This window comes from Apostichopus japonicus, chromosome 17, assembly GCF_037975245.1.
Source record: "Apostichopus japonicus isolate 1M-3 chromosome 17, ASM3797524v1, whole genome shotgun sequence".
Taxonomy (NCBI): Eukaryota; Metazoa; Echinodermata; class Holothuroidea; order Aspidochirotida; family Stichopodidae; genus Apostichopus; species Apostichopus japonicus.
The window spans coordinates 31,591,895-31,619,397 of record NC_092577.1 but is presented as its reverse complement, the minus strand read 5'-3'; the positions used below and the strand labels follow the sequence as shown (position 1 = coordinate 31,619,397).

Here is a 27,503-nt window from a genome sequence, read left to right as displayed (position 1 = left end):
CTTTACTGCCTGGCACACTGCGGTCGTCACAGCTTGATCAACAATATCCTTGTTGTCGAGTTTTAGCAAGTCATTAGTTTCTTCCAGAAACGGATTGCCCATTTCTTCATGCATCACTTGAACCATACGCTGGACTTGCTTGGCAAACGTAACTTGCAAAATTTTGGTCTGTTCGTGATGGTGTGATTCTTGGTTTGAATTCTTTAGATATCTCTCGATCGAGGCTTCGAACTCTGTGTTCATCCTTACTCTGGGCCGGCAGCCATCCATCATCTGAGAGCATCAGGCTTTTGGGTCAAACCAATAGCTCCATCATCGCTCTTTACCATCGCATTGTTCTGCTCATGCGCCTGATCAAGGGCTATGGCTGAAAATGGCCGTCTTGACTTACAGTACATACTGTAAAATTGCCTTTATTGAATTCTGCAGCAATGTCAGGATGTGTTCTGCTTAGACTGGTCATGTCCCGTACATGCACTGACATCCATCTAGCATAGGTAGTGTGATCCAAGCTGAAGAACCATGCTGCAATTTTTGTTAAGGAATCAGTATACAGTGCGAAATCTCCCACACGCTGTGCTCGCACATATGTCAAGACAAGAAGCTCCAACTGAAACATCGTGTACCAAAAGTTAAATTGTGGTATCCCTTGTTTCTTTTGAACACGCCAGTCGTCAAATCCTTCTGGTTGTACCTCTGTATCTAGTGTCCCCTTGTAGTTGTCGTATGATTTCCTGAGCAGTATGTACAAATAACTAGCCGTAACCTGATGTGCATGTCTAGTTCTAGTAAAATGGGATGCCCTCCAAAATGAATCTGTAGGTCCTATTGATGTGACTCCAGACTGAACATTTGCCTCTACCCAGCCTGAATCTTCCAACCAATCACCGATCATCTTGAATCCAGTCATCTCAATGTGTAACCCTCCAAGCACTGTGACAAAACTATCTTCCCCGTAGTCTGCAGGCCATTGCCACTGTATCTGTTTGGCGATTGTGTAGAGGGGCTGATCCTCTGTGATCACTGGTTTTCGGCCAGGGTTGAGTTTTTCTACTGCTCCCTTTATCTGGTCTAACGAGTGCTTTATCATGGCAGCAGACTTTGAGTCTTCGGGAAACAGTGGTAACAGTGCTGTTACAGCAGGTGGACGATCTTGTACTGGTTACTGACTGGCATGATATGCTGCCAAGGATTTTGCTATCATTGTTGATGTCTTCTAAATAAGTCTGCTCCATGATCTCTAACCATCTATGTACCTAGTACATGTAATTGAGTGCATTCACCTATGAAAATTCAACTCCAATTATCTCTATATTAGGTTTTAAAGGTCAAATCCTCGTAGCAAACAGAGATTTTGGTGGCCATTTTGTAAAATGGTCGCCACGGCTGACGTGGGACTTTTTCGCGATGACTCCACTTCTGAAAATGTTACTTAGGGTGTCATCTACCTGTGTGCCAAAACTCATGCTTGTATGAAAAAATGCCATATTGTTACATAATTTTGCTGATATCTGCCTAACTAATGGCGAGAGCCGTGAGGCACAACTAAATTAGTTACCGACAGCTTCATCTATAACACCGATGACATGGAAAGGCATTCCAAGTGTATTATGGTCATCGTTGTGCAATGAATATTCATAAAACGTGATACATATGCATTATATTTGTCTAGAGAGAAGTGCATAAATGATCATGCGGTCAGTGATCAACTTTGTACTGTTTACTGTCCAAAGTAACCTTTACACCCGTACAAATTATTTATTGCCGAGATTTAACTTTTGATAAGAAAGAAGAAGTTATTTACCCTTTTTGACCATATGCGATTTAAAGGAAAGCAGTTTCTTTAAACATCTGTTTGTATAACATAACGACAGAATAATCAATAAATTATCATGTTTTTGAATTCCAGGGGGACATTTTCAGGAGAAACTATATAAATATATAAATGTATTTATTTCGATATAAATTTTTGATTCATAGCTAACTCCCTCTCCATACGTAGCAAAATTCATTACACTAGCTCGGGCAGGCTCCTCAAATAATAATACAGAGAGCTGTTTTGTAGGGACCTTGGGTCAATAGAGAAAAAGACAGTTTCTCTTTAAGCGAATTTGCAAATGTAGGCCACAGATAGCATCGTCTTACTAAATGTAATGGGATGGATATTTGTGACGGCAAATCAGCCCGACCTTAGCCGTCAAGGGTCAGTCCTGTTGGGCATTGCGAAAAATCGTTTGCGTAGTGTATACAGCTGACATATATGACAAACGTCTGCAGTTTTTGTATTGTGGCATTGGAATGCAAAGTCCTTGCCTCGGCCAGTATTAATATTGTTTTTACTTTGCTTGAATGTGGTTTTGATGAGGGCCTAATATTTCACGATATCTTAGTCCGCAGAGTTATCAAAACTCCCGAAGTGAACCTTACTTATTCTGACATAAACGGAAATTTACGGAGAATCACCACAGGTAAGTTTACAAAGTAATTAGTAATTGCACTAATTTTGAACTACATTTGTTTCAACTTGATAAGGATTTGCGACTGGACTAGTGACGCTGTCAAGTTTAATTATAACTCATTAATTGTATCAGATAATTATTAAGTCTTCTCATGACTCAAATCACATAAAATAAACGTACTCGCTGGACCAGTTGGTATTATGTATGCCTAAAATACGTTGCTTCGACAAATTCGTCTTTAAATTTCCTCAAAATAGGTCCCCCATTGCGTGTTTATCCTGTTGGACGAGTAATTCGATTCATACCGCTATATTGGTTAGGCAAGTTGTAATGGAACAATATAATTCAATGTCTCAGATTCACTGTCGAAATTATCAAGGGAAATTATAACACCGGGCCACCATGTTAAAATGATTTTTCCTTTAGTATATTATAAAAAAATGAGAAAAGTTATTGTCATCCCATATTTTCCCTTGCCTCTTCATTTACATCGGGTCCGAGCCTTACCCCCATCGCCCCACCCATAGCCCCACACCATCCACTCTCTCGTCAGGGGTCGCACGTTCTTATCAATAGTCAGTCTCGTTAGGATGGTGACAACTGAAAAGAATATACAGCAACCAAAAAATAAATATCGTGCCATGAAGTATATTTACACCCGTATATGTAATATGGTGTAGGAAGAAATATACGTACGGCATTGGAAGCACTTATTGAGGTTTCCTTAAATGACTTATTTCAGTTCTTTATAATCAGACGCGTAGCCAGTCCGGGGTACAGAGGGCCGTGCCCCACCCCCTCCTATCTGTACATGTGTCACAATAAGTTACATAATACCGCTGTATTGTGCCCCTCTTTGTATTGTTGGTAACCCTCGTTAAAATATTGGTGCACATAAAGAAAAGCGCCATTATATATACATAAAAAAATCTTCATATCTTTTTCAGCCCTATTCAGACGAAAATCAAGATGTCTTTAGTAAGGTTAGTTGTATATATTAATCATTTTCAAACTCGTATTCAATTGACTGTAAATAAGCTTGGCACGATGATGGGAATGGCCCCTCTTATAAATTTGTATATCATGGTGATATTTCTAACAGCTGTTCCCAGTTGACCACAGCTACATTGGATACTTACGTTCTAATAATGTCATACACACATACTAGCAAATACGAAGAGCACGTCGCGTGTGAATTCCAATGTAGTCATTTGCTTTGTAGATATATGGTATAAATGTATTATGTAGCCATACGTGACGGGGTACAATAGATTCATGGTGCAAGGCTGTTATGCGAGTTGTCTCAAGTTCAACTCCCCATGGGAAAGTCTGATTCGCCTTGGAATGCCTTTCTGCGGCAGTTCACGACCTCGAGCTATACAAGTCGCATACCGACTACCTCTCTCTCTCTCTATATATATATCTCAATATATATCTCAATATATATCTCAATATATATATATATATATATATATATATATATATATATATATATATATATATATATATATATATATATAAATAAATATATAAATAAATATATATATATATATATAAAATATATATATATATATAAATAAATAAATATATATATATATATATGCCTATATATATATATATCAATATATATGTTAAGATATGTTGAGATATATATTGTACCGATGAATATGATATAAACTAACTGTATCCCCTGTGTGTGTTATAAGCAAGAATCTCTCACACAGATGGAACAAGCCATTTGTGGTTTCACTTTTCATTCACACTCGACAGCGAAGGGACCCGTATGCTGGCGCATACGCGTAGGAGGCGGGGGGCTGGGGGCTGCAGCCCCCAACCAAATATTTTTGTGAAAATTCGGGCAATATGCTGAGAATTATTCGGGCACCTACCGAAAGAAAAATAAATTGCAATGTGTTTTTCAATGGTTAAACTTATATTATTATCGTTATTATTGTAACGACTTCCCCAATAATTATAACCAATATGAAAGGGGTAAAAACACGGCATATGATTGTATGTTATTGGCATGCGATGTAATAACCGATGCATGCCTATATGAAATGCACCTTAAGATGTTGCAAGCACGCGCGCGAAAAATTTTGGTTATATTTTTCGGGCAAGTCGTTACAGCCCCCCAAATCAAATTGGGCTCCTACGCCTATGGAGGGGCGCATGTGTATATTCGTGCAGAAATGATTCCTTGGAAAGTATTTGTGAATTTTAATTTCATATTTGATATGCGATGCCATGTCCAATAATAAGTTGACCCCTTCGAGATCATAGCCACTATTCATTTTCTTTTTTATTTTGTCCACTTATTTGCCCCTATTCCTGTAGTGGTGTCGTCTTCGTTGTACAGTTTCTTTGGCTTCTGGTCAAGATTACTTATTACAGCCTGGTCTCTCTGGTTGTCTTTTGCATACCAAGCTTTCTGCGCACAAAGAAGGACGTTAGTAATGAAATAGTATTGATCACAGGGGGAGCGTGCGGATTTGGTAGGCTGTACGCCCTCGAGTTTACCAAGAGAGGCGCCACAGTGGTCTTGTGGGATATCAATGTGGATGGAGCCAAAGCAGTAGCTGAAGAGTGTACCTCTTTAGGCGGGAAAGCGTTTGCGTATAAAGTCAACGTTGCGAGTAGTGAGGACGTGTACAAGGCCGCTGCTGACGTAACAAAGGATGTCGGTGACGTCACGATTTTGGTGAACAACGCAGGAGTCGTGAATGGGACGACATTATTGGACACGCCGGATAAGCTGCTCCATAGGACTATTGATGTCAACGTGAAAGCGGCTATGTGGGTAAGGAGGCTTTTAATTATCGTGACCCGGGCAGGAACATTCCAGGTCATGTTTTGAAAATTGCACAAGGGTATATCAATACTCAATTTAGCCCACTCCAAGCCCTACTGTAATGTAAAGAAAGTTTCTAATAAGAGCGACCCCTTCATCCCCGCACGCGTATTTTTTCCCCAGGACGAAGGTGGGTTTCAGGTTTTACAGGAATTTACAAATTCGTTTAAAATCAGAGTTAGGGTTTAGAAAGTGGGTTAGGGATCCACATTATGTGAAAATGAAGGATTGTCGTTCATAATCTGGGGTCAAAACTAGGAAAAAAGATTCAGAACATGTTTTTTGAAAAGGCGTCACATGTTTGGAATCCAGGGATTTGATTGGCCGATGCCCACGTTCGTCCTGGGGAAAAAAATACGCTCCCCGCGCACACCAGCACCACTTCTTGAAGCCATTTCAGACAACGTCACATCCGACTGTATCTTCTGTGGAGCGTATATGCAGCAGGGGGTGCGAGGTCCACATTTTCTGGGCTCCGTTCTTACTGCGAGAGGGGGGGGGGTGGGTAGGGTGGGGGTGAACACTAACTTGCTGCATCCAAACGAATTGATATGGAAGCAAAATATAGTAAACATTATACTTCTAAAAATCCATAAGTATGCAAAAATAGACTCCTCCCCATGAACGAAGTTCAGTAAAATGGTCCACATCCTCAGTAAAAGCACCACCTCATAGAAAACCCTGCAACGTACCTCGGATTCATAAAAATGTATTTCTTTTCTTTTCTTCAGTTGTACAAAGCTTTCGCTCCCAATATGCTTAAAAATAACCACGGCCACATCGTAACCATGGCGAGCGTAGCTGGATTTTATGGCGTGTGGAATCTTGCGGATTACTGTGCCAGTAAGTATGCAGTTTGTGGTTTGGAAGAAGCCATGTACTACGATATGAAACTCTACGAAAATCAAGGAGTGCACTCCACTATAATCCACCCTTTCTTCATGAATACAGGAATGTTTGCTGGTGTTGAAGTTGGGTAAGAACCACGTTTTTGAAGTATTTCTTAATAAATTACTTAAGTTGCTCGTGCAATTGAATCTGATAATATTGAACCTCGAAAAATTAGCTCGGGGGTTCACGTCATGCAAACATTCAAGTTAAGCTTTTACGTTCTACGAGTGTCGCCCTGCATTTTAAAGTAACGCTTTCATTTTGTCAATGTCGCCCTCTGCCATAAGGTGACATTTTTATTTTTGTTTGAATGCCGCCCTCCATTTGAAGTAACGCTTTTATTTCTGGACAATCTCGCCATCGATAATGAAGTTGTCACCCAATAAGGTCAGTGAGTCTCACTTCAATGAACTGCAAAAAGTTCGGATTTGTTGATCACATTCACCACCGAGGCTTAGAGCAGTTAGTTATATTGCAGTAACTTTCGTTATCGGCAACACAAAATGATGCCTAAATGTGGTATTGTTACGATATGTTATGTCATAACAACAGAAAGTCGGCTATTTATCAAAGCACACATGGGTGGTCCTACACGTTCCCCGCCCTTTCCGTCTTCATCCCTATGTAGCGAAAATCTCAAATGCGGTAATCTTTAATTGTTCTGGTTGAAAATGGTAGCTACCAGTGAGTTAAGTGACTTGGCAATGACAGTTCTCAATAAATGTGTTTCTTTGATATTTCTAGATATCCATCTGTCCTGCCAATGCTTAAACCGGAGCATGTTATGAAAGGTTGCATGGACGCCATTTTGACCAATCAGCGATACGTCTATTCCCCAGGATATATCTTCCGACCAGCATTAGTACTGAAGCAGTAAGTATATTCAATGAATTGAAATTAGTACAGATGATCAGAGGCGTGCGAATTGTTATATAATGAGAGTTGGCTTACGAAACGGTGTAGGGTTTTTCAATCTGTTTGTGCCAGGAGCGCAATCACGTATAGGACTACTTCAGAGCCTGGATGCCTTATCCCCCGGAAAAATCAGAGGGCTCAGCCCCCCCCCCCAGCTCTACTACACCCCACCCATCAGCCTCACTGACAGAGAGAAGTTTCCAAAATTCATACTATACAGAACATAAATCTGTAAAACGTATATGCGGTACAACCTATCATTTTGAAACTCTTCAACATCGCTTAATTCAATCATCATCAACTGTTCAAAATCGTTTACAAAATATAGCAGCATTTTGAATCCTAGCACCCTCCATTTTACCAACATTTCTCAAAAGGGAGGTGACACCACTGCCATTAAACCCCTTCCCTCCGGGACGACTTAGAATCTTAGATCTTAGCCTCCACCACCCCCCCCCCCGCCCCTGCCCGCCCTTAGTAGAAACATGTAGGTGCGCACGTAATGCGTGATGTACACGGCAAAGCCTCTCCAGGAAACTAACAATTGGTAACTAAGGGACTATAACTCTGCATAACACCTGTTCTGCGACGAAAGATGGTAAAACAACTTACGCCACGCGACAAGATCAGAGTTTTTTGTTGTTGAAATTGTTGTTGTAAAGAATATCCAGCCAATTAAGTGCAACTAGGGTGGGAAGATATATTTTCATTATAAAAAACATATACCTATGGGAACATATAAATCAATGTCATAATGTCATTGAAAACTCATTTGTACAAGAACTAGAACAAAGTTGGAGTGGTTGTGAGGTGGCGGAGGGTTCTAGGGTGGGAAACGGGCTATGGAGTGGGGGTGGTGGGTTGGTACTTAGAATGTCAGACATATTTACTATGGTGTATACACAATGTTATTACACATGTTTTGTATATTTTAGTTGTAATCATGTTTATATATTTATTTTCTTTTGAGATTGATAAACAAACTCCTTAGATATAATAACGTCATAATAGAAACATGATAAATATCGTGTCCAAATTATTTGCCAACATCGTCTCAAAATAGACACAAAAAGTGCCAAACTTTACCACGTTTTGTCCACGGTTTCTTCGGGGTTACTTCCAAGATGCAGAGGAATTGAAAAGGCCAGTGCTCTTTTAAATGTATTCCCCTCTATTTACAACAGGGAGTCATTCATTTATGGCTCTGACAAATAAATCACTTTCTTTTCTTTCCAGAATTATCCCAGACAAAGCTCTCACTGCCGCCAACCTCTTCTTCAAGTTCGATTCACAAATGCAAACCTTTACAGGAAGACAGAAAAAGGATTGATCCAACTTAATATGTTATGACGATCGTCTAGGCATTGACAACCAGGGTTTTGATTTTATTTCGCGCGCGTTTTATTTATCTCGGGGGGGGGGGGGGGGTGCGCTTTGGGCGATGGAGAGAAGCCCGTTGCCCCATCGAATTGAGTTAAACAGAGATTTTCAGTTCTATGTAATTGGTGGGGGTGGGGGGGGGGGGGGTGGGTGGGGAGGGTCGGGCGGCTTTCCTCGATTCCAACCAAGCATGCGCTGGACTCATAGCTGCATGGACCTAACAAATATCTTGTCCGTACTATCAGCATAATACGAGGTTGACAAACCCTTTTCTTATAGTCATTATGAAAATATGGAAGTGACATAATTTGAAATTCAAATAAAAATATGCAAATCCTTGATAATATGAAGGATTTTCAGAACAAATAAACACACACTTACTTTCAACCAAACTTGAATAAAATCCCCATGGCTACTTTCATTCGGTCATGAAGCAATATGTGGGTTTTATTACTGACTAATTGGTCGTACTATACCAAAATTATTTAAAAAATACGAACATGCGCAGTTGGAACACAATATAAATATTGATCATATAACCGAAAGACAGGTGGGACATTTTACCAATGCTAATACCACACCAAGCGGGGATTGCAAGGGGAGGGGCGGTGGGGGGGGGTGGGGGAGGAGATAGTTTACACACCTTTTCAGTCAATTTCTGTTCCCGTTAAGTTAAATGTTTTGCCAAGAACAGTACAAGAACTACGACGTTCTAATTTGGGATGACGTACGCTCCTAGTTTAAGTTTGATTACCGTAAGCAGAGAAACTGATGTAAAGGGAAAACTCGGTCACGTTGGTGAAGTGGTTTGGGGAAAGGGGATGAAATGGAAGGGAGGGGAAGGGAGGTGGACGGGTTAGGGTCGGAAATGACGAGTTTTTGCTTTAATTTTAATACCGCTCTGCTTTTAAATGCTTCTTTAATGCATGTGAAGTAGGAAGTCCAAGTTGGTGTCTCATGCTGGATTCCCTACATGCACTGTAATATTAATATTTATCATCTGTATCACCAATGTTACGCTTTTCAATGATTTTGCTAATAGTTTTCAATGCCCAAACAAATGTTATTATTTCAAGTTACCCACTTAAGGGAAACATTAAAATAAAATTGAAATCGCTTCTAGAAAATGGTCAAATCATTTCACATATTATTTTTCTTTTCATCGAGTATATAGTAATTACACTTTTTGAGACTAAGAAAGAAAAATCTGCTAGACATCCTTATTGAAGACAGGCTTTGAGTGATGAGAGTATTAAAGCAGTTATGACCAACCAAGAATAATATTGCTGTTTTATGCTTAACTCTGCAGTAGGGGTTTCTCAATTCATGTGATGCAAGAGTCAAAGATGAACTGACATTATTGGACAAAGGCTCTGACAGAACCAAACTCCCACTTTACCCATTTTGAGCAACGTACAGGAATAAGCCGTGTAGGGTGCTCGAGCCTATAAGACCCACCTGCATACCAGATTATGAGCCAATTCTGTTGTTTTTTTTTCGCAGGCCTTATAAACATTTTCCACAGGTTGCCGGACATGGCCCACTGGCCATTATTGACAACCCCTGCTTCTGCAGTATATTGTAAGCTGTTCCTGTCATAATGGAACCCACCCACCCAACAAAAACAAAACTGTGATCAACATTTCTGAGGGGAGTTTTTCACAAATTTAAATACCATAGCCAAGAAGATTACTGTTTTGGGAGCCAGTATCACCCCCCCCCCACCCCTCTTCTCTATTTATAGTCAGACCAACAACCCATATTCAAACCCTTACCCCCTTTTCCACCTCTATTTTAAGATTTTTATTTCATACTCGTCTCACAATGAAACAGTGGTTCAACGATAACCTTGTTTTATGTCATGTCTGTGTCTTCTGTCCCTACCGCCCTCCCCTCCCTGAACATCAAAGTTAAAATATGTATGTGTAAATTGTATATTTGTCAACTTTGTGGGTCTGTCAGCTTGTAGTCCCCACTAGCGGTGACAATACTCACCAGCTTGCTATTGTTAAGTTACACAAAACCAGAAACTTCAACAAAGAAAAAGAAGAAGAAAAAAAAAGAGTACCTAAAATTTATAAGTGTTCAAATTATATTAAACTCAAATTTTCTCACGAAACAAAACGAAAATTTAATCAAAACACCATCTTGGAAGAAGTATTAAAGAAGTCATAATATCCACATTTTATTCATAAACAACTTCAAGGCAATGTTAAAGTTATAACATGACACCACTAGTGTTTACCACTCGACATCTCGCCCACTAACGCACATACCCAACTAAACATTATCTGTTAGGTCTACATGCAAAATTTGTGCTAATGACTACCTTTAATTTTATTTGTAAGGGTTGAAAGGGAGGGGGTTAAATACCTCCACTTGCCCCGTAGATCTGCACCTTCATCCTTGAAACAAAGTGTATAATTGGTCTGCTGGCAAGAACCTTAGGGCTGTATAAAGTTCTCTAACAAAATACTACCACAGCTGCTTCAAAGTTCACATGTTGAAAACTCTTACTCGGGCCGTAACTGACCTTTTACTTTACCTCGGCCTTTTTTCAAATCAAATTCTCACCGTTAAACTGGCTTTTTTTCGCCATGTTTTCCCAACAAAATATGACAGATAAGAATAATCAAACAATTTTTCCCTGAGAACATCTTTTTGATGATCAAGCATATAAAACAAAGGTTTAATAACACCCGGGAGGAGATGTTCCATCTTCGGGTTTGTACTTAGGCACAGGTGTAAAACATTGACTGACTGCATATATATATATATATATATATATATATATATATATATATATATATATATATATATATATATTGCCTTTGTCGTTTACCTCCATTCCATATATTTATATATATATATATATATATATATATAGAAACAACCCAAATTTTGGCAATGTGTATCAGACATTTATCAAAAAGTTTATAAAAATTAAATAAGTTCACATAAACTGCCTGGTAGCCAACTACCGACCAATAATTCCTGGTATAATACTACTGGAAACATTTCAAGTCAAGAAGCGACACACTGGCCTCTCAGAGAGGGGATTATAAACACATTATCAAAATAATCAATATCGAACCTATTAAAAGGCCCTTCTACTGTATTTGTACATGATGAATTTGATGTGGCCTTTGCTCTACCTCACTAGGCCTGTCTGGTGTGAGTTTTTCTTTTGCTTCCTTTCTTGACCCAAGATTTTGACCACTGGCATTACCACCCAACTGTCTTACACCTTGTCACAGTTGGGCATAAAATCTCAAGGGTTGTATCCAAATGAATCTGCATTTCCATGGACAATTTTGATATATCCTTTACAAGCAGGAACATTTCCTCCGGATTTACAAATTAATGAATATTCACGATAGATTCTTAATAAATATGGAATTCCTGTTTTACAGGTTACTTAGATACAGGCAGACATAGAGAGATGACATTAGCTTTGTCGTACTTAAAAGGATGTGGTGTTACCAACACCACGACTGAGGTGTTACCGACACCACAACTGTGGTGTTACCGACACCACGACTGTGGTTTTTCAACCCTTTACGTCAAGTATACTTATACTGGCTGATATTCAAATCTGCAAAATGTTCATTTACAAACACTTAGTGTGATCTGCACATACTTAGCCTTTTGAAGGGGCGGAGATTATGGGGGGGGGGGGGGGGTAATAGCTACAATTTTGGAGAAACAAAAACAAAGACTATGTATAGAAGATTCATAAGCCTCAAACAACAATGCTACAAACAGAGTTTTTAAGTATTTTTTCCCGATATCTTTCTTAAGTTGATGTTCACCATCTCACATTCCTACACCTGCGAAACACAGACAACCAATACAAGCGTGTTATTATTTACAAATAGAGAAACACAAAGACCAGTTAAATATAAGTCAAGAATTTTAAGTAATTTTGCTCAGCAAATGTTGATCGGTTTTTCAAGTTACTGTACTCTAACCTTCAAATGGAATTTGCATTCTTGATCAGAACAAGAAGAAAGAAGAACAAGAAGAAGAAGAAGAAGAAGAAGAACCAAGAAAGTATAAGATGGAAGTAATTGTTTGGAGTGCAGGAGTGTCATGTCTTACTGACTTTTAATCTAGAAAGAATAAACACCTGCCAAAGTGGTTCAAATTCCACTTTTTTGTCCCCGCAGAGAATGACGAAAAGTAACTTCAAGTAACTTCAAGTGATTTTCGACCTTTACACCTAGATGAGCTGTCTTGATATTTCTGCTGTGACCTTTGACCTACGCATATATACTTTAAGGTCATATCAACAGTAACCCGTACGTGACCAGCGCAGGACCCGCAATTTGCATCTTCCCCATTACCATGTCGATTCCAGATTGAGTTTACAAATGACCTTTCCACCAATTAGCTATGAAATTTTTGATTGAAAAAAGAAAAGAAGGTGGACTTTTACACAGCTTCCAACTGATCAAAATCCTTCCAGATGCTCGGGTCTCTTACTTAGAGCTCGTAGAGTGTCATTTCAAAATCTCTCCCTGCTTGCAAATGTTGATGCTTGCTTATTGCTCAGTTCCATTTTTGTCCATGCAGTCTCACTGTCTCTCATCCCCCTGCATCGTTGAAGGGCATGAACGGCTATGACGACGACGCTTGGATGAATCTGACAGGAGGGGTAGGGGGAAAAAGAAATATATACTGTTTGATGATGCAACCTTGAATATGTAGCACTGTCTTAGTGAAGCTCCACGTTCTAGTTGGGATGTAAAACTTTTATGTCACTTTTGACATTTTCATGTGATATGCAGGGTATAATTTATCTGGTATTGCATCCCAAAATGCTATGCAAACTGGTGATGAAAGTGCTATGTACAGTCATAAAGATGCATAGCAGTTTTGCTTTGTTATGTACACAGGAACCATAGCATTCTATAAGAGACAAGATTAAAGAGACTTCCAAACTGATCATCAAAATTTATGCTATTGATATGTTAACTGACTTTGATACCTGTACTGAGTAGGGTGGATCTACATACAAGCTCAACCACAGTATACTTCTTGTGTTATCGTGTGTACGAGTTCACATTTCACACACTCACCCAGGCGCATACCGGTAACAATACAACAATACTAGGAGTACTGTACCTTCTTCTGTCCTGAGTGTCTCATGTATGTAATTGCTTCCTCTAGTGTTATTAGTGTTATATCAATTACTTCCAAGTCTTTGAAGAACATAAGTAAGCTTTCTTGAGAAAATGGTATCAAAGTGAGTTGGCATTTAAAAAAAATAAATAAATAAATAAAAAAATAGTGAACAGTCTGTAGTTGTATACCAGCACCTTTTATTCTTAAGCGGTACACAAAGACAAACAAAGAATACAGATTTGAGGTGAGGGTCTCTTATGATGTGATATTAATAAAGACACCATAAGACATGATTAAATGTACAGAAATAAGTCCTGTACCACCAATGGATAGTATAGAAACAGCTATACAATATATATATATATATATATATATATATATATATATATATATATATTAGGAATAACGGAAAAACTGTTAAACAACTATGCTGCATTTAGAGAAAGGCTGGATCTCGAATGAGATATAATAATTGAATTAGGTAAGTGATTGGAAGTAAAACAGCCAATGTTTGGTTTTTGCAGAGCTTTCGAGCAAAACTAGCTCTTCTTCAGTGCATGATCACCGAAAGTGACAAGGAGTAGCAGGAATTGAAACTGTTTTATAGAGAAGATGTCGGCATGGTTGTAAAGGCAAAGCGACTTACTGATTTCCGCTGAATTGAGCAGAAGTTTTAGAAATTCGGATTATATTAATCCGCGTCGGATTATTTTAATCCGATTCCGTCATAATTGTAAAGGAATTGTTTTGGTTTATATATATATATATATATATATATATATATATATATATATATTGATTCGTATTGTGTGCTGTCATAAAAAAACAGAGACTTCAAATACATCTGTTTACTGTACTGTATGTGTATGTACATTAAGGCCTATAAATAAAGCCTGGGAGATATCAAGGTGATGGAGGATCCTACAAATATTGACTAGATTTCCTTTCCAAAATTCACTTCCTTTTCTGCTAAGTCTCCATCTTCAAATATGCGATGCTGTAACAGTATAGTTTTGTAAGTGATAGCCCTTGCTGCAGTATCTGGAAGCCATCAAGCTATAAATGATCTGCACAGTACATTACAAGGCAGAATGCCATCTCAGTATCATGGTTCGACATTGAAACCAGGGTAAAGAATTTATTAAAAATATTTGTTGCCTTAATAGAACGTATTGAAACAGTTGATTCTTTTTCCAAATATAGCAGCACTCTTTACATACTGTAGCTCTAGCGGCTTTACATTTGACAAATTGTTCAATATTGACTCAGCTGTTGTTTTAAGAGACTTACAAATTTTCGATTAGCTTTAACAATGACTTGCAAACTTCTGTTTTTCCTGTAATGGTGAAATTGATGAAATGTTGCTTACAATTTCAAAGACTGAGTGAGTACTGAACATATAAGCTTTCAATTGTCCCATGTTTGCTTGTTAAATGTTAAAATATGCAGAGCAAACTCTGAGAATATGTCTACACCCTGTTCCTGACAGACTTTATGTAAATAACAAAGGTTACATGCATAATGCTATATAGCTTTGGTTACTCCCTGAGTTTGGGTGGTAGCAAACCACAATTTTTTTTTTCTTACCTAATTCATAGATGCAGTGACAGACCCAAATCTAGTGAGTAATAACTTGGGAAAGGGAACCAAAAGTTTGCCTCAAATAAACTTTCCCAGTCTATGGGTACTTGAACAGGCCTGCACTATTGCAAACTTCCCTATGCATACGACTAGATAGCAGTACTATCTATACGTAGGCTAAATGCACTCAAGTTTAGAGGGTGTGAAGACTCGCGCAAAAAGAAACCTTTAATGCCGGTAATATGACCTAGTTTCGAATGAGGTGCAACAGAAGTGTTAGACACCACCATCGATCCCAGAAAATACACACACAGCTTGCTACCATCCGTCAGTACATACAGCTGCGGTCAATACCCACAGCACTGTGTATAAACGTTACAGGGATGGACATCTCAGGTCCAGCTAAAGATAACAAGGTATCACCTTTCATTTCTGTCTGCATTTTGTAGCGACACAAACAAAACATCACTTGCAAGCAGCAGAAAGTTAACTTTTTCAGATGGCCGCACGAGGTTTGGGGCGAGTCTTCAATGCCTTTAATAACCAATCAATTATTGTGTGGATGAAGAGTTGACTCGTTCTTGAGGTGCTTACTCACAGTGTGCTGGATCAGGGAACAATGCAATGTTGGCTGTTCAATTTTACATTGCAAAAATGTTGAAATTTGTGATCTATGTTTAAGTAGCATAACTTAACGAACGACACTTCTTATCTGCGCAAACAAAAAACTTCCTCATTTTCTCTGACATTATAAACTTACATCAGTGTAAAGAAAGACCAAGACCAAAGCACCACCATCTATTCTCTACACAGACGCTACATTCTTCAGCTCTTCAGGCAGTGGAAGCTTGGGATGCTTGCTTTCAAAGTGTTGTTTGTATGTCTTAGTATCAGGCATTTGGGTCTAAAATTAAAAAAAAAGAAAAAAGGAAAAAAAAAGAAAAATTAAATCTTAATTGAAGCTGAGGACAATTTTTTTTATATGAAAAGCCCCCTGAAATTTACCTCTCCCCCCCTCTTCACTGGACAATGGACCCCATCACCATGCCCATCCAACCAACAAAACTGTTTATTACCTGACTCATTCAGACAGCAAATATTCTTATGGTTGTGATGGCAGTCTTTAACTTCTTCTGGATGTCTGTTGAACAACCTGGCCTTATATGTTGAGACCACCTGCACAGAACAGCCTCGGTCATCCAACAACATGTTAAATGGAAGCTTGGCCTTATTAATACCCTTCCTTGATAATTTACAAGTCTTAAGAGAAATTTGTATAAACCCTTCAGGGTTTCCTCTGGAGGTTTAAGAGTGCAAGATGGTGACTTTGAAAGTGAGGCCCGCCATCCATATTATCTCTCTATCCAGCACTGATAAATCAGAACTGCAGCTCCATATAATGTCAAAGTTACTGTTGCGCCCAAAGCCATCACTTAGAAGGGAACATCATAGAGGGCGATAATACTGACCTCAAAGTTTAGTTTAAATAAAAATCGTTAGAACTTCTCAAAGTACTATCCTAGAGGGGCTCTGATGTATACTCTGCAAGCCATCAGGGAGGTCTAAAATAGACAATTAAACACATCATCTCAGTGTGGATAGACCTGTGACCAGTATCTGCCTCTCTAGCTTATTCAGAGGCAATATTGGAAACCTATAAAAGAAACCTGTTTGTTCCTTCCCACCAAAATGAAGTTGGCATCTCACAAGAATGATTAAGACACATCAAATGCCCATCATTTTAATTCAAATGGAATGCATTACTCAGAAATGACCACCTGAAAAATCGCCTGCAATAATGACAATTTTGAAATGTGTCTAAAATAAATTGATTATTCAGGCACTGTTCACTCAGTTTTCTGCAGTACATTGTGCTATTACTAGTTATCTCACTCACCTTACAAACAGTACACGTATAAACTAGAGCTTTTAAAGCAGAGGCTTTCTGGTCGGAACCTCCTTTCTTCTTCTTATTCTTCAGTTGATTTTTCTGTTGTGCCTGAATTTTCTGTTGTCCTCTCGCCATGTTTATTTGATGTTCTTGAAATTGACTTGTAATTCGAACTGTAAAGTTATTTTGAACAGTACAAGTCTTCTTGATTAAGCAAAACTGAGGAAAGGAACAAAAATGTAACATATATTGACCTAGGCTATGGTGCCAAGAGTGGAGAAGCCGTCCTAGGCTAGTGCAAAGTACAGTAGTAGTATAGTAAAGACTTCATAATTGACCCCCCTTGTTATTGATGCACCTTCAAATATTACTAGCAACGATATAGCAGGCCACCTAAACTTTTTGCAGTCAAGCAGAATTACACATTTCCTGAGTTTGAATCCACTTCAGCTATTTGCTGACCAAATTGTGTTTTTTTTAAGCATTTAACACCCTCCCCCAAGTTTTGCATGTTTTTTGGGCATTTGGAATCTTACACCCTAAAATTAATCAACATTACCTCAATATGATACCACTACTTTCTGGGACCTGACCTGTCTGAGCTTAGAGGCTCAGAGCATAGCAAACAGCTAACCAAGTCAATGGATGTATACTAAGGCCTACACTACAGTTAGCTTATTGACGAATGTGTCAATTTAGGGGTATGAAAGAACTTGACAATGCAGACATTTTGTAGTCAAATTCTGCTCCATTTGTTCGGTGCATAAGCACAGAACCTTAAATTTTTTGAGATCATTACATTTCCGAGGAACTACACATATGAAAAACACATACAGTTGAGTGATTTGGATTTTTCCTTGATAGACATCGTTGATCAAATCGTCAGTTATGAGCCCACCATGCTACTACTGTACTAGTAGTATAGTCAGTATTGCGAAGTTCGCCATACTGCGAAGTTCGGGCACCCTAAGAAATACACGATTTTCACCATGAAAACCTACAGGAAGAGCCAAATTTCACCAAAAAGTACGAAGCTACAGTTATTTTCTCTCCAAAATGACCCGTGTGCAAGAAATTACTTACATATTTGTCAATAAAATGACGAAGATCTATGAAGTCTGTTATAATTACTGAAAGAGCAACAGCGCCACCAATTTTTACCAGCGCCACACTGTAGGTTGCGTGGCCGAAATTCGCAATACTCTAGCAAGAAATACCAGTTCCACAATCACGAAGAATCTTCTTGGAAAACAACGTGAAAACAGTTTGCAGGAAAGAAAGTTTGGCCGTGTATCGTACTATAACAAAATTCTCCCACCATATGAAGTATATTTTCAAATGATTTATACCAGAAGATTTAGTTTTGGGGTGTTTTAAGTCTTAAGTGGGCGAACTTCGAAGTCACCATCCTACTAGTAGTAGGGCCTACGAATGACTAACGTAAACAAAAAGGATGGTTAGAAAAAAGTGAACAGGTGGTAGAGCAACATGTGTCTGATGTTGGATGAGGTATTTCAGATTGTTTAGGTTACTTGATGCTATGGGGTCACATCCTAAGAAAAAATTAAGCATCAACAATGAACTTAACAGGAACTTAACGGCTTAAGTTAAGGAGGAGTGTTTGGTCCAAAATTTCTGAAATTCCACCTGCCTCATATTAAAAATATTCGCCTACCTTTGCAGAATCCAGCACTATTACTCATATATAATTTATAAAATGCTGAAAAGATGACGTTTTATTTGAGCTTTCCGATTTCTATCAATGTCGCAATATTCTACCGTCGTGTTAGGGACTAGCCTAGGCCTATCCTTGGCCTACAGTACGTGTATGATGATTAAGTCTAGACAATGGTAAACAATTAACGATAGTATTGCTACCAATTACTGCAGCTTATGTTACTTTTACTCATATCGTTCCTAAAATATCGACACAATCACACGCCTAAATAGTCTTCTAAGAGTGTTCTGATATATCCATAACATCGTATTTTCACTTACCTTTAAACAACTTGCAGATCCAGTAATTACTGTTTCCGGCCCTTTGATCAACTTAACAGTACTTACACGCACTTATACTCTGCGTACAATATGCTATGTGTGAACACAAGTTGCGTGGGAGAGTATTAGTTGCGGTTAGCCGTTATAATGACCTACATGCGCTATTAAGTACCGAAATCGCAGACCCACAGAAAGTGTAGCAGATGGAAACCACGAATGGCCATTGTTAACCTTGATTTGGACTGTCTGCTTTACCGATCTGAAGTTAACACAATATTCAGTGCAACATTCAATACTGTGCTAAACATCACCAGTGTAGCCCGAAGGATGCTACAATGTGAAATATTTGTCAGACTGTTACTACAGAAGTTTTTAGCAGCAGCTCAATGTTATCCTAATGCTTGGTCTACATTGGCTATAGCTATCCAAATTGCTTAAGTGTTAGACTATCATGTACTGTAAGAAAGGGGCCATTCGGTTAGAAGGGGATGCAACAAAGGCAAACTAACTGAGGGGGATGGGTGGGGTAGGGAGAAGGAGACAGGGTATCTAATTCACATACCTGCCAACTCTCACAGTGTTACATATGGTCTCACTCTGGGATCTTCAAATCTCGCATGCAATAATTTTTAACTCTGTAGAACAAATAAGGCAGATTCAAATAGAGTTGTGTTAAACAGATAAGCTATATTTGACTTAAAACTAGTTGGAAAGTCACCAGGTTTCAAACACTAATCACCATACTTTTTATCCACTGTTGCAAATAAATGGTATTTAAAATGCACTGTTTAGAGGCCAAAATCAGTCAATTGTTTGTTGATTGTTTATCTGGTAGTTCTTCTGGAATGACAACTTACTCATGATTTATGGGAACAGGTAATAAATTGTGGATGAGTAGAGACTTCAACGAAAGGTCTAAAAGGGAAGATGAATGCAACAATTTGTACGGAATTCAAGACTCGCAGTTAAAGACTATTAACCTCCCTGCAATTTAGTCTTGCATGAGGAAGGGTCAGAAGGAATCAATATTGCACAACATCTCTGCTTTGTGTATAGTGTGCGAGTTCAGGAGCACCTCAGGTAATACAATTTATTAATACGGGATACTGCAAAATACTTGAGTTTTGTGAACAGAGGCACTTCTTTTACAGGATCATGGAATAATTGCAAAAGAGAGACAATAAGTAAAGGTATACTCAGTTGATATCAGGTTTTGTTTATTTCCTGCCCAGTAAGTTTTGCTTAGCAGATGACATTGGTTCATTAAAAGTACAGAACTTGAATTTTTTTTAATAACAAATTTCTGATAGAACAGGATTCATGATTAAATTCCTTTCTGCCTGTAGTGGTCAGACGATTTCATTCATTTCTGACTGGTTCAATCAACACTGTTAATCATTTTACATAATTAATAGAAACAATTATAAATTTCTCTTGAATACTTGAAGCTATATTACTAAGTATGTTAACATATAGTTACTAGTAACTATATGTTGTATATATACATATTTCTTTTTCACTTCTTGGAATAATTAAATGAAACATTTCTTATTACATATTAACGATTAATTTTCAAAGTAAGATATTTAGAATGGTCAACTTATAGTGTCAATTGTATTGGACAATTGTCGTTTTAAATGATCAAATTTTGAAGATCTGTAACTTTTGGGTCCAGCAACAAAATAAAATTCAACAGGCAATTAGATTTTGGCACTCACCTCCTAATACCATCACCCCAATAACAAAAGTAATGAAATCAGCTAAAGATACCAAATTCAAGGAAAATTCAAAGTGCTTTCCTTTCATCACTATGCAGTGTTTTATTGATCAGATTATGAGTTGTAAATAAAGCTAGTGACCTGAGCAATGTTTTAGCTTACTGAAGTATGCCATAACAATTAATCATCATTGGGGGAAAAAAATCATTAGAAAAGAACTTCATAGGAGGTCATGAGAGTTATTACCATCAAATGCACCAGGACATAGAAACACAACACATTAAAATATATATATTTCTGTTTAGAACTTAATTGTGTCATTTCATCAGTTTTATTAAATCCAATTATATATATATATATATATATACATATATATATATATATATGCAATTATTATATTTATATGCAAATATATGCAATTTGTAAACAAAGATTTTCATTGCATCAATAATTTTATTAAATCCATTCTGTCTTCCTGAAATCACAGTCCACCTTTATGGTACACAAGACAAATATTCTTTTAGCATCTGACAGGTATTAAACATAAAAACCTCTATTACAGCCTTGTCTCCACCTTATGAACAATAACATCATTACCATGACATTTGTTATATTACATAAATTAAAGTAGTGAATTTATTCCAAGTCCACCAAATAAATCATTTGATCTTCATTTCAGTTTTTGTTTGCTTTCCATTACCGTCATTTATTCTAAAAAACCTTATTGTACTTTGCTATTGTAAGACAACGCACAGTACACCAGCCAAGGTTCTTAGGACGTTTCTTAAATCGACACTTTGCCAAGTAAAGGCACCTACACCGAACATAAAATATAAAAGTTTTCTTTTTGTAAAGTCGTGTCTGTTTACCCCACAATTACCTACTAAGCATTTCAACACTTTATACATTGAAAGATGTAAGACACAAGCAATAGATTTATGTTGTCAATGTACGTAGAAAGAAGTTACAACATAGAAAGACCTTCACAGGCAGATGGAATATTTCGCCAATTTATAGAAATCTTAAAAACTCTTAAACTTGTCATGGTTGGATTATAAAAAAAAATTAAAAAGCGAGGTAGTGATTCCTGGATATTATGAAGGGCGCCCTCTAATAATCAGAGTAGAAAAAGTATAGGCTAAAATTCATTCAATTTTATACTTTTTTCTATTCATGATGGTTGCTATGTTACATAACATTTAACTCTTTGGGATATAAACTATTATTGCTATTATCATTTAGTGAATATTAATTAATGACATCCATCTGATCTTTAATTGGTTGAAGCGAGCAGGTTTGCCACTCATCCTAAATTTGCCCAAGATGTAATTTCTTATCCTTGGCTAACCTAGAAATTGTTTTTTTTACTTATCAACTGTATTTATGTTTGGTAAAAACTTAAAACCTTGCTCCAGACACTGCCATAACCCGTAGATTGGCTTACTTAAGCTGCGGAATGTACTGTCGGAAGAAATCCACAACTTTTCCAAAGACGTCGACACCCGCAAATTCCTTCAGCGACAGGTTGATTAATCCTGCTGCGCTCATGACGAGTAAGATTTGGAAACATTTCACGGCCGTTATGAAATGAGGCACTCTGTAACGACAAAACGAACATATATTTATTTATTTATAGGACACGGACATCTAATTGGAGCGGAAAGGGAGGGAACATGAACTAAGTTAAAGTAAATAGAGGGCGGCACTACTTGGAAATACACTGTAACTGTGTTTGATGATGATATACTGAAGTGAAAGGAATTGTTGATGTTAGCCCAAAGAGCAGCAGACAGTTTCCAATTAAGGTAAACAGAGGGCGCTATTCAGACACAAAACTGGAAATATGTGGAGCATTTTTGATGCAAGATATTTTATAAGGACGGAAATCTGATGGAAAGTTAAGGGGTGAACAGGTCAGAAAAAAATAAAATTAGGTTATAAGGTTTACAAAGTGGACCTTATTCGGATATACACTGTGGCTAAGGAGGATCAGTGATGGTAGCCAAAAGAATGGATACTTTCTGAATTAAAGTAAATAGAGGGCGCTATCATAGAATAAGATGGAACTATCCGATGATAATTTGAATGCTTCAAAACATTGGATATCGAGAGAAACTTTTAAACAGATGCAACAACTGTTTCAACTTTTTGACAATGATCAACTAGTATTTGGTAACATGCCATGATTCCAGACATTTAAATTCAAATGTAAAGTGACTTCAGCAAGTTCCACCAACTTCTTCCCAAACAGAGATAATATATAAAAACCACAGATCATGACTAAATGGATTGAGCATAATATGAAGAGACCCTTCACAACTGTGGGTACAAAAACGCTTACCTATCTTCGGCTTTCTTTGAATAGCTCTCAAAGTACTGACTTCTTGCATACAGATATCTCAATGATACAATGGTAGAGGGAACTAAAAGAGGAAAAAAAAAAATGACATTTTCATTTAACTCATGAATATGCATAATAATACCGCCTCTATAAAATATTTTTTCCAAGTGTAATGTAAATTAACAACTGAAAATGAATCATAGTGTCAGACGTAAAAGATATAAATAGAAATCATTGTAAATATCTCTAATCTGCAGAAAATATTAGAATGTAGGGAATACATGATCTCGCCAATTCTCCCGGTTTTACTGGCAGTCTCCCAGTTTTCAAAGACAATTTTCAAGCTCTTACAGTTATATGTGCTAATCTCCCTGCAAAAATTTGACTTCTAAATTTTTCTCTAAAGTGAGATCAAGAATGGACCGTTCGTATGTTTTGTACCCGTGTACAGAAGGTGGATGGAATTCGCTTCGTCTTTTGAAATACCTCATGTAGACTCTATTTTATCAGTTATGTGTAACACCAGACTGTTACTTCTCATATCCCTACCATGGTTTAGTCACTTTGTCAGATATTTCCTAATTTTCCAGGCTCCTAATCTCCCGATTTAATGGGGCATTTCAAATTGTAAAAATATGTTGTAAACCACAGGTCGGCAGTAGTAAGAAATAGCTTACAGGTTTGGGATTAACAAGACTAAACTTGTTCCATTCATTCAGAAATGAACGAACTAATGAACAGCCTGTTGGCATTGTCAATCTGCGACAGTTCCGACAAGGGCATAATATGCAAATGTTGCCACATTCGATGAACAATCGACAACATCAACAAGATTTCGAAAAAACTCACCGGGGTGAACAAACAAGGACGAGATCCACACGCAAGGCAAAAATAATGGTGCAAACTCCAGAGTATTTTGCCTATGAATGGATTCAGATATAAGACGGATGAGATAATTAAATACTTTATCAATATCAAATACAGGGAGACTTTAGGCACAAAATTTTTATTTTTTGGATATATTGTAGACCATTATGTATACAAATAAAGCTATCAGTCCAAGTTGTACCTCTTTAAATGGCCCTTAAAATGTCTGAGGCTCATCAATTAAATTGGCTGGACAACTTAAGTCTAACACACCAGTTCCAACTAAGATCACAAACAGAAATTCACACAATAGGAATACATAAGACTGTCATCGCATCAAATAACGTTTTAAATGCATGACAAATATTTTTTTCCTAAGAGAAACAAGAAGAATTTTTGGAAACGTAGTGATCCGGTTATAAAGTTTTCCTAACTGCTTTATTACGCATCTTTATTTACAAGCACACAAACCGACATTTGCCTTTATAGTCTCTGACCGCACTGGCATGTACTATCACAACCAACACAGGGACAAAATTCTGTTATTGTAATTTATAATTTATTGTAATTTGTAAGAATTATTTCAATATCATTCTTTCGGCATTTGAACATTAGTACTTTGCTTACTCACTTATAAAATAAAACAAAAAGGACGTGTAATTAAGTTAAGTTGGCCTGACATTTCATTCCTAGCATGATCTTCTTCAGAGGCTAAATGACAATGAGAAGTTAAATTAAGAATGTCTGACAAATCCCTGCAATAAAGGCCAACATGATCCCTTCAGGACATTTCTAAGCCCATGAGGCTCCTAGTCATGTTCCAGAAAGTGTAATAAATATTTTCCCAAGTTGTGAAATGTGAATGAAGATAAGGGGCTTGAACAAGTACAATGTGTTCTTTCATGGTCTTCTACATTTTCAAGTGACAACTATTACACTGAAGGACCTACGTACTTCCGTGAATAATTGGAGTATTGTACTGTATGTCTCTGAAATTTTTCTGATACCTACTATAGTACTATAACCCAGCAAAGCCTCTACTGTGACAATGCAAATAACTAGGGAGGCTTTTTATCTTTTTTTTAGCACAGGTTCATTATATCTTTTTTTCTTTCGAGAGGTCACAATCTTTAAATCTACATCACTTAATTTCACGTAAGTGAATTTAACAAAGCTTACTGAGCTCTGAAAACCCTGACAAATCCTTCATCTCCATCTGTTTGGGGGACTGGAACCTTAAACTTGCGACGAGCTTGTCCGACTGCCCAGGCGAAGCGACCTGAACAAGGTTAAAAATGAGGAAAAGGTTGAATAGAACTTTGCAAGATCACTGTGTCTTTTCACAAACATTATAAAAACTACTGTTTAGTTTTTATTTATTTTCCTTTGGCATGAATTTTTCCTTTTGAATATGCGATACAAGCTATTCAAGCTGTCAGCCAGTTGGACAATATTTGATAGCACTAATACCACGATCTATGATTAATATCATCCCATATCATGCTTTAAAGCAGTAATAGACAGTATGATCAGTTCCTTTAATATTACTAAATATCTGATAAAAAAATATAGAAAAAAATCATAATATTCACACTGCCAGTTGAAGTGCTCTGAAGAAGTACAGTCTTTCTGTCTGGTACACATGGAAATATATAACACTGTACTTGCTATCATACTAATCCTCTTATGGTACCATATCCATATGAAACAAATGAAAGAATTGGGTATACTGTATAACACTTTGCTGTTAATCTGTATGCATCTACCATTCTTTGGAGGAGGTCATGTTGAAATTTATGACTAAAGGCAATGACCGATTGGCCAGATCATTACGCTGTGTCCTTGGGCAAGCCAGTTTATCTCCATTGCCTCTCTTTACCCAGGTGTATACAGTAAGTGGGGAACCTGCGAGATACATGTAAATATATATAGTTGTATGTGCAGGTTCTTGGCCCGTTGGCCGACACTATGGGGAGTCCCCCTCAGGTCCCCAGGGGACACATTGATGTGGCGCACTTTGGTGACCTGGGGAGTAACTGTTTTAATTCAAATTGGGCACACTTGGGTGTGTGTATGTGACAAGCTACCAATGACCAGGGGTTGAGTAGCCTATTGTCAAAGTCATGTGATAAGGACTTGCCTTGATATAAGACTAAGTCTTAAGACTTAAACTTTTACCACCATGGGTTTAAATCATCCTCAACTTGTCTCATATACGGTCAGAATTTAAATCAGCTACTGGAATATTTTCTCAAGGATTCACAAGTTCTTGTGGTAGTTAAATACAATGAAGAAAATTTGTATTTAAGTTTCTTTCATGATATATATTTAAAAGAATGTACCCATTTGGAAGGAAGCAACCAACGACACCACGCTTGGCGCCAGTAAATCTCGGAGATGAACAACTTGGTCAGACATTTCAATTTATTGTTGAATCTGAAAAAATAAAAGCAAGTTATTATTTAAAATGGTATTGGCAGACCTACCTGTCTGCTCCTCCCCCCCCCCCCCCCCCAACTCCCACCCCAGGAGAATTGATAGGTGACTTTGCTTGGTAGACAAGGAATGGGATCTTTAGCCATGGTAGCATTGAATCTGATGGATAAGTACAGTAATAAGATGTAGACCTAGGTTGACAAGTCTGTTAACCAACTGGTACTATAGTAGTTAACCTTTCAAAAGTTTCAGCTATGCAGTGAGAATTCACTGAGTCTTACGTAATTTAGAAAAATGAGATGCAGGCTACTTCAAGACTGCATGCATTCATTGTTTTTAAGGTTCAACTGGTGATCTACCCATTTTTCAATTTTCATTACCTTCCTTTTGATTTTAAGTACTTCTGTGCGATGCCCATAAACTTAATTGGGTACCATGTTAATGATAGCAAAATGTTAAATTATTTTAAAGTTAGATAGGCCTCGCTCTAGACTAGAGCCTAGCGGCCAAACTTAGGCTAGCCTACAACCACTAGACTAACGCCATGTCTGATACTGAATAAAGAGTTATTTCATACGTGACTTTTCTTAGTAGAAAAGGAATTACTAGGTTACCTGCAATACAGTTAACTAAATAAGAAGAATAGCATGTGCTTCTTACATTTGTTTTCTGAAACTTGGTCTAGAACAATGAAGATATTGCACACTACGCAAACGTTAGGATTAATACTGCAATACTGCTTGTGATTCATGGAAAGGTGTCACTCCAGCACGGTGAACAACTTGCTACAGCGTGTGCAGTAGTACAGTTACAGATAGCATCAGGTCTACAACTACAAGATCAACCGAAATCTCATTTGTTTGGATAAGATAAAGATTCGATAGGGATCATGGTACGTATACTTCGCCTATGCTAATTCAAAACTATGGGTTTTGAGAGCCTAGGCTCAATTGTAATTGTTGAGTAACTGTATACATACGGTTGTGTTGAAAGGTGATTGGATGGAACTACGGTAGCTTATTGTGGACATACTGTACAGTAGCTTGAA

The 27,503-nt window shown here is 37.6% G+C and overlaps 3 protein-coding genes across 5 annotated transcripts; 1 reads left to right on the top strand and 2 right to left on the bottom strand.

Moving 5' to 3' along the window:
- Positions 1 to 2,043: 2,043 nt before the first annotated feature.
- On the top strand, positions 2,044 to 8,549 carry LOC139984034 (short-chain dehydrogenase/reductase family 16C member 6-like). The gene is made up of 6 exons (XM_071997678.1): positions 2,044 to 2,468; positions 3,407 to 3,442; positions 4,797 to 5,259; positions 6,042 to 6,286; positions 6,946 to 7,074; positions 8,353 to 8,549. Exons 2-6 carry the CDS (start codon positions 3,429 to 3,431, stop codon positions 8,444 to 8,446), a joined length of 945 nt encoding a protein of 314 aa, XP_071853779.1. The 5' UTR covers positions 2,044 to 2,468; positions 3,407 to 3,428; the 3' UTR covers positions 8,447 to 8,549.
- Positions 8,550 to 10,565: 2,016 nt separating this feature from the next.
- Positions 10,566 to 19,252, bottom strand: LOC139984033 (zinc finger protein 706-like). Of its 2 annotated transcripts, none has more exons than XM_071997676.1 (4): positions 19,094 to 19,252; positions 17,102 to 17,314; positions 15,965 to 16,108; positions 10,566 to 13,141 (listed from the first exon to the last, which is right to left on the bottom strand). In XM_071997676.1, exons 2-3 carry the CDS (start codon positions 17,228 to 17,230, stop codon positions 16,010 to 16,012), a joined length of 228 nt encoding a protein of 75 aa, XP_071853777.1. In that variant the 5' UTR covers positions 17,231 to 17,314; positions 19,094 to 19,252; the 3' UTR covers positions 10,566 to 13,141; positions 15,965 to 16,009. The 2 variants fall into 2 exon arrangements, with proteins under 2 accessions (XP_071853777.1, XP_071853778.1); XM_071997677.1 differs by having other exon boundaries at positions 17,102 to 17,268; positions 19,094 to 19,232.
- Positions 19,253 to 20,434: 1,182 nt separating this feature from the next.
- LOC139984112 (microsomal glutathione S-transferase 2-like) lies at positions 20,435 to 27,457 on the bottom strand. Of its 2 annotated transcripts, none has more exons than XM_071997827.1 (6): positions 27,435 to 27,457; positions 26,362 to 26,455; positions 25,199 to 25,298; positions 24,002 to 24,072; positions 23,153 to 23,234; positions 20,435 to 22,408 (listed from the first exon to the last, which is right to left on the bottom strand). In XM_071997827.1, exons 2-6 carry the CDS (start codon positions 26,435 to 26,437, stop codon positions 22,252 to 22,254), a joined length of 486 nt encoding a protein of 161 aa, XP_071853928.1. In that variant the 5' UTR covers positions 26,438 to 26,455; positions 27,435 to 27,457; the 3' UTR covers positions 20,435 to 22,251. The 2 variants fall into 2 exon arrangements, with proteins under 2 accessions (XP_071853928.1, XP_071853927.1); XM_071997826.1 differs by lacking the exon at positions 27,435 to 27,457 and adding an exon at positions 27,116 to 27,383.
- Positions 27,458 to 27,503: the final 46 nt, after the last annotated feature.

Excerpts from the sequence above, each read along its gene's own strand:
- LOC139984034 (XM_071997678.1), top strand. Across the intron at positions 5,260-6,041 it reads ACGTGAAAGCGGCTATGTGG|TTGTACAAAGCTTTCGCTCC; the intron begins GTAAGGAGGCTT and ends TCTTTTCTTCAG. Across the intron at positions 7,075-8,352 it reads CCAGCATTAGTACTGAAGCA|AATTATCCCAGACAAAGCTC; the intron begins GTAAGTATATTC and ends TTTTCTTTCCAG.
- LOC139984033 (XM_071997676.1), bottom strand. The coding sequence starts at position 17,230 with ATGGCGAGAGGACAACAGAAAATTCAGGCACAACAGAAAAATCAACTG. Across the intron at positions 16,109-17,101 it reads ATACGTGTACTGTTTGTAAG|ACCCAAATGCCTGATACTAA; the intron begins GTGAGTGAGATA and ends TTTTAATTTTAG.
- LOC139984112 (XM_071997827.1), bottom strand. The coding sequence starts at position 26,437 with ATGTCTGACCAAGTTGTTCATCTCCGAGATTTACTGGCGCCAAGCGTG. Across the intron at positions 24,073-25,198 it reads GTCAGGGTTTTCAGAGCTCA|GCAAAATACTCTGGAGTTTG; the intron begins GTAAGCTTTGTT and ends ATCCATTCATAG. Across the intron at positions 23,235-24,001 it reads GTCCTTGTTTGTTCACCCCG|TTCCCTCTACCATTGTATCA; the intron begins GTGAGTTTTTTC and ends TTCCTCTTTTAG.